This window comes from Melospiza georgiana, chromosome 16 (assembly GCF_028018845.1).
Source record: "Melospiza georgiana isolate bMelGeo1 chromosome 16, bMelGeo1.pri, whole genome shotgun sequence".
NCBI lineage: Eukaryota > Metazoa > Chordata > Aves > Passeriformes > Passerellidae > Melospiza > Melospiza georgiana.
In genome coordinates, this window is record NC_080445.1 from 3,677,032 (window position 1) to 3,693,646 (window position 16,615).

The 16,615-nt window shown below is 45.4% G+C and overlaps 1 protein-coding gene across 1 annotated transcript; it reads left to right on the forward strand.

Annotated features, from left to right (window-relative positions):
- The first annotated feature begins 4,187 nt into the window (after positions 1-4,187).
- LOC131090231 (cytochrome P450 3A9-like) lies at positions 4,188-15,860 on the forward strand. Its single transcript, XM_058035471.1, has 13 exons — positions 4,188-4,258; positions 6,825-6,918; positions 8,152-8,204; positions 9,333-9,432; positions 9,975-10,088; positions 10,365-10,453; positions 11,095-11,243; positions 12,104-12,231; positions 12,896-12,980; positions 13,324-13,484; positions 13,903-14,129; positions 14,945-15,107; positions 15,252-15,860. Exons 1-13 carry the CDS (start codon positions 4,188-4,190, stop codon positions 15,342-15,344), a joined length of 1,527 nt encoding a protein of 508 aa, XP_057891454.1. The 3' UTR covers positions 15,345-15,860.
- The last annotated feature ends 755 nt before the right edge of the window (positions 15,861-16,615 follow it).

The window sequence follows — 16,615 nt, forward strand, 5'->3', positions numbered from 1 at the left end:
GAAAAACGTCCTAGTTTCTGTTTAATTCCAAAGCTCAGTATATGGAACAAAACATCCAGGGGAATTAATTATGTTTTTGTTGAAGTTTTTTTGTGAGCTTTTTAAATCCCACAGAAATCTAGATGCAGGAGGGTATCAGTCATCTATACACAGAACTACATAAAGTATCATTAGAGAACCCTCCAAATACATTGATTTCTTTTTTCAGCAGCAGTGTATCAATATTTTCGCTTCAGCAAAAAAACTTTAACCTTCATTATGAAGCATTTTTCTGTAGGTTACTAAACCACTGTGTATCAGGGAAAATAAATAGTTGCAGCCCCACGTCTCCTGTGTAGAAAGTGAACCTGCAATGCTCTGGCAGAGGAACTCTAAGTTTAATGTATTACTCCCTCCACCCACCAGCAGTTGCCTTATCTCTCCTCAGTTTACATTATCTGACCCTTTTTTCTGCCTTTTAACCCTATAAAGTAAAGACTCCTGAGCTTTCCAGGCCAGGACTGTGCTCATTTTCAGCCTAGCAGATACTCATGGCTGGATTATTCCCATTTGTCTCTGGGCCAGCATCATAATTTGATTCACTAGCTCTTCTACCTGGCATTTATTCTCATAGCAACCTCCTTCCAGCCCAGCTATCATTTAGTCAGACTAAACAAACCAAGGGGTTTGGGGGCACCTCTCCAAGGGGCTGAAAAGTGCCACTGATTTGCTGGACCCTCCCTTAACTGGAGTCCAGCAAGTCAATGTGTTCTAGCATTGGGCTGCTCTGAGTCAGGCACAGAAACAAGAAAATTTTATGGCCAGAACATAAAAATATATAACAGTGGACTTTGAACTGCAAAATCTTTGTTGTTGTTTTTTTCCTTCACTTCCTACTGGTTTGATTTCTTCTGAGCATCCTTTCAATGCAGCTGTTCAGGCAGTTGAAAGTCTCTTGACATATAACTGGCTGATAATGTTAGCACAGCTGACTTCAAAAAGGAGGTTACAGACAGTCTACAGTGAAGGTCCTGAGATATTCCACTGGTTTGTTTCACCTGTTTTTCCTCTTGAAAAATGAGCCTGAGTTACAGACTTGGGTTTTGTTTACACTTAATGTTAAACGAAATGAATGTGGTTCGTTCCACCCAAGGTAATATTACTCTTTATTCTTCTTTCAGAATATCTTAAATTACTCATCAACACTGAGGCTAAACCTGTATCACTGGTTGCCAGTTTGGTGTTTGTCCAGGGCAGAAATCTGCCTTCTCCCTCCCCTACAGAGATTAGCTGAGCTCTGCAAGAGCAGCAGCAATTTTTATTATCTGTATCTAGAGAGTTTAAAGTACTCCATAATGACAACTTTGCAATATTTATACCCTGAGTAGCACTGCACAGTCTCTACTGGTCCAGCCCTGAGAATCTAAAACAAATTCCCCAAAGCATCTCAGGAGAACCTCTTTCACAACCTACTCCAAAGTGAGTTAGACCTAAAGATTCAGACTTCTCCAGCCTGGCCTTCCCTACACCTGTACAGTCCTTCTCATCAGGAACACAAGATGTTACCCACTGGGGCTTTTTTCCTTCCCCCCCTACAGCTCTTTCTCTTCTGAGCTGCTCGTTCCTCCCCACACCTGTGCCACAGTCATAATTGCTAGTCCAGGGTGTCCTTTCAACCCTACATCCTTTGGTTTCACAGCCTGTGAAAGAAATACATGTTCCTCTGTTTTTCTGCCCAGCCCCCAGTCATTATTCCCCAAAAATCCTTTCTCCTCATCACACCTTGTTTACAGCCTGGATTTGCAGCACTCCCTTCATTAAGCTGCACATAAGAACCTGTTGTTATTTTGCTTTCCTGAAAGCCATTAATCCATTAATCTGAGCTTCTCAGGGGCATTAGAAAAGGGAAAGCAGCTCAGTTCTCCTCTGAATTTGCTGCAAATTTTGGCTTTTTAGCATCTCAGCCTGTGACCAACCTGGAAACTCAGTGACAACAGCCTAAATGACAAGGGGTGGGTGTTGTGTGTGTCATTGTCACCCAAGCGGGGGACTTGGCGTGTCACCAGCAGGGTGTTCCCACAGCCATAACTGGGGCTTGCACTTTCTCATGCCCCTGAGCACTCTGCCTCTGCTCCAGACACCTGGAGGGCTCCCCTAAAGCCATGGGGGGACGCAGTGGACTTCCCAATGTCCAGGAGAAGCAGAGGATGGGTGTAAAAACCTGTCGTGGTCAGGACTAAGACATTATAAAGGACTTGGAAGGGTGAAGGAACAGCTGTGCTGCACCCCTGAGCAGTTTAGGGGACACCACATTGGGGGTTTACAGTTTTACTAGAGTGCACCTTTGGGCATAAACTGGCTCTGAGCTGGGCTTACATGTGAAAATCAACCAATCTATCTTTCCTGGGTCATTGACTTCCCTTTGGCATGGATTAATCACCATGGGGTTCTTCTGTTTATCACCAGCTGTCTCAAGGGGATGGCGGGGTTGTGTTGTTTGTTTGAAATCAATTGGCACATTCCATTTGGCAGAGATCATCAGGTCACCATATAAAACCACAGCAAAACTTTACACCTCTGGTTTTTCACACCAATTTTCCCAGAAACTATAATTACCCCTAAAAATGATGCAAGGAGGACAAAGATGGAGGCTTATTTTTACTGAGGATGGAGAGCCCTACAACAATCCTATTTTCTGAATAAACTCTGTTAACCTATTTCCCAACACAGCCAGTTGGGAACATTTTGGTGTCCAGCAAACTCAAATTTCAAGGCTGTGTCAAAATGGGCAAAGAGGAACGCTGGAGCACGAGTCACTGCTGTGACCACTTCCTGAAGGGGAAAGCACCTCTTGAACCTTTAACCATGCTCTTGCAACATCTCTGAATCAAGAAAGGCAGAACCCAGCATAGGCTTGGAAAGCTGTGTCATGAACTTGTCTGTTCACGTCAAACTAAAGCAAACTGTGTTTATTACAAAATAATCTACAACTGTTCTGTCTCCAAAGGCCAGAGCAAAGGCTGGGCAAAAGAGGAAGGAGATACAAATGCTGAGATAAGGCAGATGATGCTCCTTGGGATGTGGACTGAGATCCACTGCTCGGTCAGGGCAGTGTCTATCACAGCCACATCCTTGCAGACACAAGGCTACTGATGTGCCAAAAAATTAAAACACCCACCCAACTTGGCCCAATGCAGACAGTAAACTCCCTTCTGAAGGCAGCAGCTCTGCTAATATGAAGGGAATTGCTCATTTTAGAATTCAGAATAAAGCTCTAAAATTGCTATAGTGCACGCCAATGCAAACCATAGAACTTCCTGCCCTGGCTTAATCCCCACTAACAAACACCATCCAAAGAGCTCAGTTTTCTTCACACCATGATCTCCCCTCAGCACATCCACACCTGCTCTTGCTTTTCAGCACCATCCTTACAGGAGAGCCTGTACAAAATTTGTGTTTTCCCTTTTCCTCAGCTGTGGCAGAAGGGTGGGCATGGGTTTTATTCACAAGCCACGAGTTCTCGTGCTTTGGAAAGGGTGGCACTCCAACTGTTTACAGCTGTGGAGTGACAATATTTCTCTTACATAACACCTGGCCACAGGCCAGCAAACAAGGTGGACTGGACTTCAAGAGCCTTCAGAGGGGACAAATTCCTGCCTTAGTTAGAAGCTGCTTCTGACTCACCGCAGGCAGCACTTGCACTTCACAACATAGAGAGAGAGACATTTCAAACAAAATCTTAAATTCTGTCAAAGTTGATTCATCTGCTAGAAAAGCTCTTGTCACACAATATGTGAATAACCTTTTCCCTTTTCTTTCCCTTTTGTAAACCAACCCTGACACCTGCTATGGGATTTACCTTTTCATTGTAACCTGTTTTTATTTAGTTTGGTGTAGGAGCCCAGGGGCATGAGTCAATGGGAAGGCAGTTATTACTTACAACAGGGAAACCTGCTGAAATGTTTGGCAACACATGCATTAAATAACTTGAACCTTAGACAGTTCAGTCTATCACATGAATGGTGTTTTTCAGATTAGCAGACTTTTCTACCTTTACCTTCCACTCCTCCTCCTCTGTCACAGAAGGAGGGCCCCTAAATCATATGACAGGATAAAAAGGATTGCACAGTGTGAAACACTCCTATTTCCTACTGACGAGGGACAAGCACGTCAAGGCAGAACTCAGAGCCAATCAGAGAAGAGCTGAAATGAACCTTCTGCCTTCTTTCTCTACAGAAACATGGGCCTTTATACTTCTTTTCGTGGTCCTCCTGCTAGTGTGAGTAAAATATTCTTTATTGATTCTCTGCTCCTGCCATTTCTCTCTTTTTGCCATTGCTCACTTTCATACAACTAACCTGCTGAAGAGTAGATGTGATTTTCACTTTTCCAGCATCTAACCAGGCTCTGGGATGTAGCAGAGAAGTCTAAAGACTGTACATGTGAGTGATCTTGCTCCAAGGTTTGGAGTATTCCCATCCAGTTATGACATTACTGCTCAGCATCAAAGAAATAATTGGATAATAACAATGGCAGGTACTGGTTACCATCAGGGTGCTGGCTTGAGTCAGGGTCCTGATCCATCAGGTGATTTTTCACAGACATCCAGCTGTGCCTTCCTGGCTGAGGCTGCTCTGCAGGCAAGCCAATAGAATATGATCCTCCTGCACATCTGGAGAGCAGCAGAAAGGCACCAGGAGAAGAATATCTGCAGGATCAGTTTTTACTCCTGACTTCTTCCATGGTGCCCAGCTAAGATTCTCCTCAGGGGCACCTGGACCAGGAGGGGTCCTTTGCAGAGGTTTGATTTCCATCCCATGTTCCTCCTCACAGCTCACAGGGTGGAAGGAGTGTAGCACAGAGCAATGTCAGCCACCTGCTTCTGGTTTTGCAGACAAAATCCCACAGCAGAAATGTACCCCCAGTGCTTCAGGGCAACCCTGCTAATGAGGAAATGCTGTCCTTGGCTTTGCTGGTGCCATTCAGCACTGCAGCAGGGCAGGGCTGGTTAAAAACCCCTGATTGATGTGGTGCACATGAGCATGGCCCATTTGTCTGTCCTGGCAACGCTCCAGCCACAGCATTTCAGCAAGCTCAGAGTTTTAGCCATATTTTTCAAAATTTTCCTGTGATTTGGATCACTGAAAAGCCTGTTTGGGGCTGGCTCTTACGAAAAACAAAAAAACTAAAACAAAAGTAAACCCCAAACCAAACCATCAAAACCAAAAAAGCCACCCTGAATCTTGATCCAAACTCTCCTACTTCAGTAACTCTGTGGTTGTCTGAGATTACTGGTTACCAGACTTGTGCCTTCTGCAGGCACCTGTAATTCTGTTGCGGCAAAAGGGATTAAACCCAGATCTCTGTGCTCTGATATCAGAGCTAAAATAGAAATTTCACTGCCCATTGACACAGAGAGATTGTTTAGATGTTTCTTGTCCAGCTGGGGCAACACTGTTCCAGTTCACACATGAGGGAACTTCAGGCATTTCTGATTCATACCCATAGTAGGAAGAAGTAATGATTATTCTTTGGCTTTACACTGAATGGTCCTTTTCAGTCTGCAGAAAACCCTGACACATTTTACTTGTAGGAGTGTTAGACTACATTTTCCTGGCCAAGTTTCAAGTGGTCTAAGCCGGTTTTCCTACAGTATTTCTGGGCTTTGTAACCAGCCCAGCCTGACATTCCTGGTCCTCCCGCAACCTTGGCTACCTATAAACATTACAAATGAGAATCCACAATCATTTGATTCCTAGCACTGAATTAACCTTTGACAAAAAATAGTTAAACATTGACAGACTGTATTCTGTGAATCTTTTCTTCACCTGAACACATCTAGCTCCTCATTTTTCACCTGTCCTGTTTGGACCATAAGTTAGGATCTGCATTTTTTGCTCAGGCAGAAGCTATGCTGGGGGACACTGATCTCATTTGAGGTCCCCAAAATTTAAAAAACCACATTGGTTATTGTAAGGGAGACCCTCCCTATGTCTCAACCTAGATTTTGGCTTTTCAAATAAGTGTCCTCAAGATCCTGTCTGAGCAACAAATAAGTGTCTGTCAAGATCCTGTCTTGACCTGAAGAGGATCTCTGATAACATCCCCCTGCCAAACCTTCCCTGCTTTTTTTCCCTTCTGCAATGAACTGCTCACTTGGGAAGCTGCAGCTACTAACTAAAACCAAATATTTTGAGGAGCTCTTTCAATACAGCCAAAGACGAGCTTCAAAGGGCTGTAGCCCAGGCCCTTGTTGAGAAAGAGAAAGCCCCAAGGTAGGAGCAAGAACTTCAGAGCTGCCAGGAAGGGTGCTTCAGAGGAAAGAAATTTGCAAGGCTGTCAATAAAATCTAAAGAGAAAACCATCAAGACTAGGCTTCCACTGAGCTAATGCTGGACTAAGGGAAGGAGAACAATTACTGAAATTGAAGTACAGTTTGATGAAAGCCCTCTTTGGGACATAATTCCTGGCATTGCTTTGATTTCTCTTCAATACAAACATGTGAGCTTGGTGTTCCTTCTTCCAGCTGTGTTTTCTGCCTGTCCTTTAGTAGACAATGAGCCCCTTTTAGGACTTTTGCTCAAGATTTCCAGATGCTGTCTCCACAGGTGGTCTGGTGGAAACAATTGCTTTCACACCAAAAGGATCCCTCTGAAGTACTGTGTGAGCCTTACCATGGTTATCAAGTAGTTTTTACAGAGCAGTTTTCACTTGCTTTTTTTCCACCACTTGGTCCAACCTCCTCTCCCTCATATCCCAAGGGATGTTGCTGCAGTCTCCATGTTTAGGAGAGCTCACAGTCCCAATGCCACGGTGATGTAACACTGCTCTTTTCTGTCCCACAGATATGGGATCTGGCCATTTGGTCTGTTCAAGAAGTTGGGCATTCCCGGGCCAAGACCCCTGCCTTTCTTTGGGACATCCCTGGAATATCGCAAAGTGAGTGCCTGAAGCTGCCTTTGCTGGCACAGCTGTAGCTGAACAGATACAGAATGCTGATAAGTTATCTCCAAATGCCAGCTCCTCTGTCACGCAGGGCCTGTGCAGAGGTGTGGGGGGTTTGCAGGGGAGGCATCCACAGAAGTGACGCAAAGCTTCTGTGTAAGGGACAATCTGTTTGTACTACTGGAAAACTGTACACACCTCTGTGAAAAACACATGCTAAAGACAAAAGAAACCTGGGAACTCTCTCTTTTCTGGTCAGCAAAGAGGTAACAGGGGCTGGGCCTGGTTGGGTGGCCTCTGCGGCAGGCTGGGCCCCATTCCTGTGGCGCCGGGCAGGTGAGGGGAGTGTGTGGGGGGCTGAAGCCAGGCCAGGCCATGGCTGCCATTTCTGACATCTTGCTGCTACTGGGCCCTGCCTGGCTGCCTCCCCAGGGTCCAGCCAGGTCTGCCAGCCTCAGGAGCAGCCCAGGGCTGGACCAGCTCGGCCAGGATTCTACCACCATTGAGATTTGCCCAAAACAACTGGGCCAGGGAGAGGAGAAGCCTTCAGCCCCGTCAGGCGGAGTTCCCACCACAAACTACTGGGCCCAGCCAGCTCAAGTGATCATCTGCAGGTGCTGGGCAAGATATTAACCCTCTCAGTGCTTCAATCCTCCTTCAAGTGAGAGAAAGGAACAAAACGCAGGCAGTGTACAGGAGCAACATGAAGACACCAAAGCCAGTGAGGAAGTCCCAGATGGGAGGCATGAGGAGATGTCTTGATCTTAGGGCTGAAATCCTCCTGTAAAGCTATGGAGGAAGATTCTTTTTCCCTGTAATGCATGAAAGTATGGGGAGATGAAAGTGTTCAAATTGTAGATATTGAGCAAAGGGCTCCATGCTAAAGTAAGCAGATGTTAAAGTAGCTGTGATCCCATGAGAACTTTGAACAGAGAAGAGTGATGAAGATCCTGTGCCCCCAGGAATAAGATGATTTCAGAGATAGATAATGAGAACCTTTGCCTTGAACAGCTCATCTCTAAACCAGTATCCCAGAAGCTGACATGGCCCATAAACACAGCTGTGGGAAAAGCTTGTGGAAAATGGGAGGGATTTCATGATCGCAGATTTCCCCAGGTGGCTGCTGTTTGTGGAAGTTAAAAGCCACAAGAGAACTGTCTTCTTGTGGAGAGACCTCCATAACATTAACAAGAGGGACCAATATCATTTTTAAATTGCTTTCCACAGGGTTTCCTGGAATTTGACACTGAATGTTTCAAGAAATATGGGAAAATCTGGGGGTGAGTATGAACCACTGATCTCTTCTGAGAGTAAAACTAGAATCTGCTCAAATGGGAGAAAATGTTCATTAGGAAAGCTCCCTTTTCTCCACCTGCAGCCCTGACAGTCCCAACAGGATGAGAACAGCAGAGACAAGGTGCTGCAGGTGGCTTACTTGGAGCCAGGTGACACAGAGCTGTGTTACATCATACATCATGATGTGTTACATCATACAGAAACTATTTTGACCAGTGCTGAGAAAAGCAGTTTAAATCTGGTAACAATAGGCCCTCACCTGCCCCTAACAAAATCATCAGCAGAACTATTTACTTCAGTGTGATCTGGAACTGGGAGGTTGGGTTCCTCTGGTTTACCAACAGCAGAGGAATGTGAGTGACTCCCTTTGGAGCTGATCCAAAGAATTCCTTGTGCTGCTGATCCCCACCTACTGCAGCAGAAGCTGCTGCAGTTTATGGCTCTTCTGTTCTAGACACCTCCTCCCATAGCTTTCATCACTGTTGTCATAACTTAGGCTACAACCTTGCATATCCTGCATGATGCATCCGCTGCTCCCTACAGCAGCTTTAAGAAATGGAGTCTGGAAAATGTATGTTTGCACAAATGGGTAGAGAGCACAGATCAGCTTAATCTACATCTGTTCCAGGAAAGTCTTCAGAACTAGCAGCTTAAAAAGACAAAAACAAGGACTGAGTTTCATCTCCAAGGATGTCTCAGTGCTGTCAGCCCAAGTCTCCAGACACCCAGCTCAAGAGCCTGAAAGGGGTCGAACAAGTTTCCTTCTAATACTGTAATGTGTTTAAGTGCCTGGAAAAACACAGAGAGTCAGGGGAGGAAGTGAAGACACTTGCTTCATTTAGTATCTGGTCCTTTGAGCAACTGAGCCTTGCTCATTTCCCAGTGAATTTGGAGGGTGTTTATCGCCCTTTACCATTTCCAAAACCAGATGGGAAAAGGTCGGGAGTCCTTGTCCATCTCTACTTTCTACATTTCAATACACAGACAACAGAGCAACAAGGCTGCTGATGAAAGAACATTTGTTCAGCACATGGGCATCTTGTGGGCATCAGCCAATCCTTACACTTCAATTATCTGGGTTTATTTACCTGGTTCTCTTCTCCCCCCACCAGGATTTACGATGGCAGACAACCCACCCTGGCTGTCACAGACCCCCAGATCATCAAATCTGTGTTGGTTAAAGATTGTTACACCACCTTCACCAACCGCAGGGTAAGAGCACAATTGCTTTGATTGACCACAGAGTCCAGAAAAGTGCAGCAGGACAGAGGCATGCCAAGCATGCTTTGGGAACCAGTGGCTGCACTACAGGGATTGCTGAACACAACCACTGCACGTCACTGTTCCCCTGCCTTACAGCCTGAACTGCTCACAGGGGCTGGCAGAGGGAGCAGACCAAGTCTGTTCTCACACCTATTATATATATTTATGTATATATGGATGGATTTGGGTTTGTGGGAGCCTGCAGGAATCTGTAATGGTGCACATGTGCCACCAGCTAGGATGCAGGGATGGGACATGGTGGGTACACACAGACATGCAGGTGTTGGACTTGTTCTGGGGCTGGGAATGGCACCTCACAGCTGGTTTAGTGCGGGAAAGGGGTTCCTTTATAGATGTGTGCTTTAAGAAAGGCAGCTGCCAGCATCAATGCTACTGGAAGAGCCCAGGCAGGGGCTTGTTTGCCACACTGCCATCCCTGCAAGGAGGCTGCTCTCTTTTCTGGGGTTAACAACTCCTGTTTTCCCCTGCAGCGCACGGACCTGGCCGGGGTACTGACCAACGCTGTCTCATTAGCTGAAGATGACCATTGGAAAAGGCTCCGTACTGTGCTCTCTCCAACCTTCACCAGTGGGAAACTAAAGGAGGTAAATCAGAAGGGCAGGTACAGACTAAATCAGAGTCAATAAGCAGTGTTTTCAGGCTGAGATTATCACAGGGGTCTGATTTCTTTAGTCAGAGCCTGGCAACTAAGCTGGCCTGTTTGATTAATGCCTAACTGAAACCAGAAAACTCTTAAAATAAAGCCTGAGCAGAGAGATCTTATTTGTAAATATTCATGACATTCCCTGTAGTCTCCATGAGGCTGTGTAAAGGAGTAAAATGTATTGTCCTGAAGTGACCATGCCTGGTTTGTGTTACAGATGTTCCCTATAATGAAGCACTATGGGGAAGCTTTGGTGAAGAATGTTCAAAAGCAAGTGAAAGAGAACAGCTCAATATCTGTAAAGGAGTAAGTAGAGGCTAAGAGCAGCAGGCAGAGCAAACCTTGTTAAAAGTGCTGTGGTTCATTGGCTACCAGCAATGCAGATCTTTCCCTGGGTCAGCCAGGGCTCTGAAAGGAGGAATGGGACTTACTGAAAGCCTGACTGGAAATTTAAAAGGGGAAAATTAAATTTGGATCTTAGGAAATTTCCCAGAGGTAGATAGGAAGGAAAATGCTCCAGCGCAGCTTTGTGAATCCAGAGATCCAAGATGTCCCATCCCAAGCTTGGAACAGGGGGCTGTGCTGGGTGGAACTGGACCACTCCCAGGGCTTGTTTGAAGCAAGATGTGCTGCCACCCCTCCTCAAGAGGTTAAATGCTAAATTTCACATGCTGTCCTGCCACCAACCCATTCCATGCTGTTGTAAAATCCTTGAAAAAGCTGTCTGACTTCAAAACCTGTGCAGGCTGGAAACAAAAGCCCTCTAAAAATCTATCCCCCTTCTCTAGAAGTGCTGTTCAGTGCCACATAGCCAATTTTCTCTTCAAACCTAAGGCAGGAGGTCTTCTGAGACTTTATATTTGAATGTCACATAGACATGAGGAAAAAAATATATTCATTCAGTCGAAATATTTAACCACAGTCTATGTTTTTCTACCTTCCATCAGCATCTTTGGGAGCTACAGCATGGATGTGGTCACCAGCACTTCCTTTGGTGTGAACATTGACTCCATGAACAACCCCAAGGACCCCTTTGTCAGAGAGATGAAGAAACTGGTCAAGTTTGACTTTTTTAACCCAGTCTTCATCTTGTCATGTAAGTGACTCCAGGTTTTGCTTGGATAACTTCCCTTGCTAGGAATGAAGTCCTACTGTCCCTTGTCTCATAATTTCCTCCTTATGACCTTCATGTTGAAACCCTGAGGATGAGACAGGTAAAAGCTTCCTCCACATTTGGCATCCCCAGTGCAAGAGACTTATGAACCACCCAGAAATATTCAGTTAAGTGCTGGGAAATTATTTAAAGGTTGAAAAGCAAGTGAGGCTTGAAGAGAGCACTGCTATCCGAAATGCATTTTCTGGAAGTGAGTGCTTAGTGGGGACTGTAATTAGATGCAATTTCCTCCAGTGCAATAGCTTAGCAGCAATGGACCTTAAATTAATGTCAGATACCTTGCTGAAACCCAGGGAAAGTTTGGATCTGTCCACAGAGGAGGTTCTGGTGCTGTAGATTTCATGAAACTATAGAGAATATCAAGATCCAGTTTCTATGAGGAAGGAAAAGCTTTGAAAGGGACTTGAAATTGTTTGCATGATCACAGCAAGGCAGTGAACAGCTCAGCCTGAACAAAGAACTCAGAATTTTTAGTATTTCTCTTGTGAGCCACATGCATGTTGTGTCCAGAAGTAACCTGTCCTTAGAAAACAGAGCCTTAGAAATAGGAGGTGGAACATGCCTTGGTCTTCTCTTAAATGAATTATTATACCCAGCTTGGTTGTGCCCATGTGACACAAAAACTATTCCAAGGGAATGGAACAGAGGGGAAAAAAAGGAAAAAAGTCCATGCTTTTCTCATCTAAATAAATTAAAAAAGGAAATAAATTCCCAGTAGCATCCACAGCTATCAGGAGGGGTTTGTTTAAAGAGTGCAATCTAATTTTCTATTTGTTTTTCAGTTGCTTTCCCATTCCTTATTCCTATCATGGCCAAAATGAATGTAAACATCTTCCCCGGTGATGCTGTAGATTTTTTTATGAGATCCCTTGCCAAAATTAAGCAGGATCGTGAAAAGGAGGCTCATAAGGTGAGTGGGAATTTAAGAGCAATTGTGGCAGAAAGCACACTGAAGTGAGATATAATTAGGGTGATGATATCAAAGGTGAAGCCAAAGTACAATGACTCAACAAAACCCTGAGCCTACTCAAGTGTAAACACTTCATTTTAATACTGTCAGAAAAGCCCCACCTGACCCGTCCTGGCAGAGAATCAGGGGGACTTTGTACATCCGTGATCTGAAGCTAAATCCAGATAAAGGCTCAGCAGAATTGGACTAACCTCAGTCTGCAGCACTTGTAATGAGAGAGTGAGAGACTCCCTGAAGAAGATTAGGCAGAGGAGGAGCAAGTGCAGAGTAAGCAGCATATGAATAGCAAAATCACCTTTAGGGTTGTGCCTTCCCCTCTTGCTTTTCAAAAACTGCAGCTTGCTTCCTGACCAAATTCTGCCTTTTAGAGTTTGGATCCCTTTACCCAAATTCATTCAAGACACTGGTCTTCCACCCAATGGCTTAATGGACAGTACAGACAGGTTTCCAAAATAAAAAGCAAGTGTTACATTTTTCAATAAGGAAGTAGTGTACATTTTGGGGATGCCTTGAGTCTAAAACTTGTGCTTAGGCTATGAAATCTGCCTATCTAAGCCCTCCAAGAAAGCTGTCACCAAAGAGACTCTGCTGCTTTCCCTCCCAGGGCAGGGTAGATTTCCTGCAGCTGATGATTGAATCCCAGCGCTCAGCCAGCCACGACAACAAAGAAGCAAATAACTCATATAAAGGTAACAGCAGCCAAATCCTCATCATGGGCATGGGGCTGTAAGAAAGAGGAGAATATGGGGAGGTGTTTGTGTTACTGTCATCTTCACCAACCAGCTCCAGATGGAGGTCTGTCTCCTGGTGCCAGCACCAGGTACTAAGATCCTGGGAGCAGGACTGCTTGTCAGTTATTTATGCCCAGGAAATCACCTGCCTCCTCTATCAAATGGATTTTTCCAGACAGGTAGAGCAGTTTTTAAAGCCTTATCAGAAAAGAACTGCAACAAACCTGCCTCAACACCACCTGCTGCTGCCTGCTCCTTGCTGAGACCATCAGCCAACACTGCTTTTCTCATCTCCCCACAGCCCTGACCGACATAGAGGTCCTGGCCCAGGCATTCATCTTCATCTTTGCTGGGTATGAGCCCACCAGCAACACCTTAGGTTTCCTGGCCTACGAGCTGGCCATGCACCCTGATGTGCAGGAAAAGGTGCTGCAGGAGATCGACTCAGTCCTGCCCAACAAGGTAAGGAGGACCCTGAGTGATGGGGAGGACTCTGACCCTGCAGGCCTCCTGGTTCAGTCAGGGCAATGAGACATCTTTAGCTCCTAAACACCATGGATTTTCCAAGAGATCTGGCAGACACACGCTCAGACAACTCAGCCCTGCAGTGGTTTTCTTTTGGCAGCTGGAACTTTCAGCCACCCCAAACCCATTTGCCACACTCTGCAGAAGAGGATGTGGATTTCCAAGCATTTCCATGACTCAGAGGTGGAAAAATGAAACCAATTGCTCAATTTCTACCTTGCATTTTGTTCTTCAGTGAGTCTGAGTCAAATTTGGGGCAGTGGGGGTTGGGGATACTCTGGTTCCTACAGCCATTTTAGGACAATCCAGTTCTGATGCCAGCATACCTGGTCACCTTCCTCATGTTGTCCTGCAGGCTCCTCTCACGTATGAAGCAATTATGAAATTGGAATATCTTGACATGACAGTGAATGAAACCCTCAGGGTCTATCCCCTTGGGGGGCGGATTGAGAGAACCTGCAAGAAAGACGTGGAGATAAATGGAGTGACCATTCCCAAAGGAGTCGTGGTCACAATCCCACCCTACGTCCTGCACCGCGACCCCGAGTACTGGCCCAACCCAGACGAGTTCAGGCCAGAAAGGTACAAAAAGCTTAATGAAAGGGAAGAAATATCACACTGCTTTTTCCTCAGTAATTAAGCATTAATCTCTGATTAGCTTCCTAATGGTGCTCTTCCTATCTTTTTACAAACAATACGGATGAGAAATTGCAGGCTCGTGGGAATGTCATTTTAAAAGGAAATTGAGCTTTGTGCTTAAAGCAGGGTTTCAATGACATAATCTTCTTGGGAGAATATCACTGCTACCTCACAGGATCTTGTACCCAGTTTTTAAGCTGCCTGAGAGAGGGGAAATTTGGAGGTTTTGTAACTGCTGGCCATCCTCTGTATAATCCTTCATGTTGAACCTGTTCCCTTCATACAAGCTTCTACTAAATATGCCAGACTCGATCCTTCCAGAATTGCTTTCCCTCCTTGTTTTCAAGGATAACCTTCCCTAGCTGGTTATTTTTGTAATTGATATCTGCTTCTCAGTCCCAGAGAAACTGAAGCCATAGGCTGCTCCTAACCAAAACAATTTCAGGTTCTTCTCTCTCTAAATACCACAGACAGGAAATATCTGTCTCTGTGGGAGAGGATGTTGCCTGGATTTTCACCTTGCTTCCTATTTCCACTAATCTGGATGGAAAGAATTAAAATCAAACCCTCAAGTGGGACTCCACCCTGTCCCCAGTAAGGGCTTGGTCACAGCACTCAGTTTTGGGGGTAGACTGAGACACTTCAGGAAAAACCCAAACCAGGCTCTGCAGGGCAGCAGTGAGAGATCCCAGGATAAATTGGATGTGTAGGTTTTGTGTTTTTGCTGCCTTCATTTCCTTTCCCCAACCATCCTCCAGGTTCAGTAAGGAGAACAAGGAGTCCATAGACCCATACACATACCTGCCCTTTGGGGCTGGGCCCAGGAACTGCATTGGGATGAGGTTTGCTCTCCTGATTCTGAAAGTTGCCATCGTCTCCCTGCTGCAGCATTTCACCTTCCAGACCTGCAAAGAGACTCAGGTGAGGGGCATGTGGAGGGAGCTGGGTGCCAATGCCAGATATTTCACATTTCCAGGCGCTGCAGATCCAGCTGTGCCTGAACCTCTCATCCCTGCATGTTTAACTTATCCATCTCCACCTGTGCTTTCCCTCTCATTGTTGCAGATCCCAATCAAGCTGAGTTCAGTGGGGCTCCTAACACCAGAGCACCCAATTATTCTGAAATTGGTGCCCCGGACCGAGCCTGCCAAGAACTGAAACCCAGCCACAGCCCCCAACACACAGGGACTGCCATGCTAACAAAGGGATCACACATCTCAGGAAATCTCTCCTACACATACAGACACAGAAGAACAGCTCCAGTTAATTCTGGAAGCAATTACTACATATTTACTAATAAACATAACTGTCAGAAACGTGACATGGATCACTGGGCAGTGACAATACACAGTCCCCTTAATTTTGATTGCAAAACAAGAATAAATCCAAATGAGAATTTGATCATCGACTTCAAAAGGGACTTCTCCATCTGGAGGGAAGGAATTACTGCCACATCCAAAAAAGCACAAGGTGTGATGGAAATTCCAGCTGCCAGACCTCACTGGGCAGGGACGGGTGCTGTTTTTCTGGGTGTATTGATGCTTGAAATTTCATGTATTCTGATTGAGACGACTGATGTGGACTACACATCCTAGTTACCAACCCTCTCCTGTGCCATGTGTTAATTAAACTAAAGTGTGTACAAATACTGTCATTAAAAATGTTTGAGAGCTGCTCTGTGTTGTGTATAGTGGCTGATCACTTCCTATTTAAAACCCGTATTCAGCCTCAACCCTTGAAATCATCCATGTACATTGCTTTCCACTTAATTTAATGAATCTGATCCTTCATTTAACACCATCAAACCCTCCCATTTGTACAGTATTTTGCAAACACTCCAGCTCCCACCTCTTACTTTGATTAAGAGGGTGCCTTCAGTTCAGCCCTGGCCAACCCTTTCCCGTGCTGGAGTGACAGAGGATGGATTAGAGAGAGCAGCAGCTCCCAGGAGGAGAGGACAGCCCTGCAGGAGGGCCAGTGCTCCTGGAGGAATGGCCTGCACACAGCCTGGAGCTGAGCCTTTGCTCCCAGAGCCATGGATGAGGTTTAGTCATTGCTTGTGGTGGGGTTTTAGGTGCTTTGAGCTGCTCCTGTCATCAACAGGATGCTCTGCCCCAATGGCTCATGCCATCCCTGGCCATTTAAACAGGGAACATCCAAAAGCAGGTGGGAGGTTCTCCCAAATCCAGGTTTCCCACCCCAGTAAATTGTGCTGGTCTTGACACCTACCAACCAAAAGAGACAGTAGTGAAATGGGAAAGGTTTCTACAAGAGCTGTGGGATTCACATTCTCTGAACCTGAGAGAAGCAGAGAAAAGAATGATGAAAACAATTCCTGTCTCATTTGCTGCTGCTGTGTTGTGCCAAAGTAGAATGCAAAATGGAGATTGTTTACCCACAGTGATGTGTTTTGTTTCCTTGGCCTATCA

Coding starts and splice junctions, on each gene's coding strand:
- LOC131090231 (XM_058035471.1), top strand. CDS start 4,188: ATGAACCTTCTGCCTTCTTTCTCTACAGAAACATGGGCCTTTATACTT. Junction 10,089..10,364: donor CCAGTGGGAAACTAAAGGAG/GTAAATCAGAAG, acceptor TTTGTGTTACAG/ATGTTCCCTATAATGAAGCA. Junction 12,981..13,323: donor AGCAAATAACTCATATAAAG/GTAACAGCAGCC, acceptor ATCTCCCCACAG/CCCTGACCGACATAGAGGTC.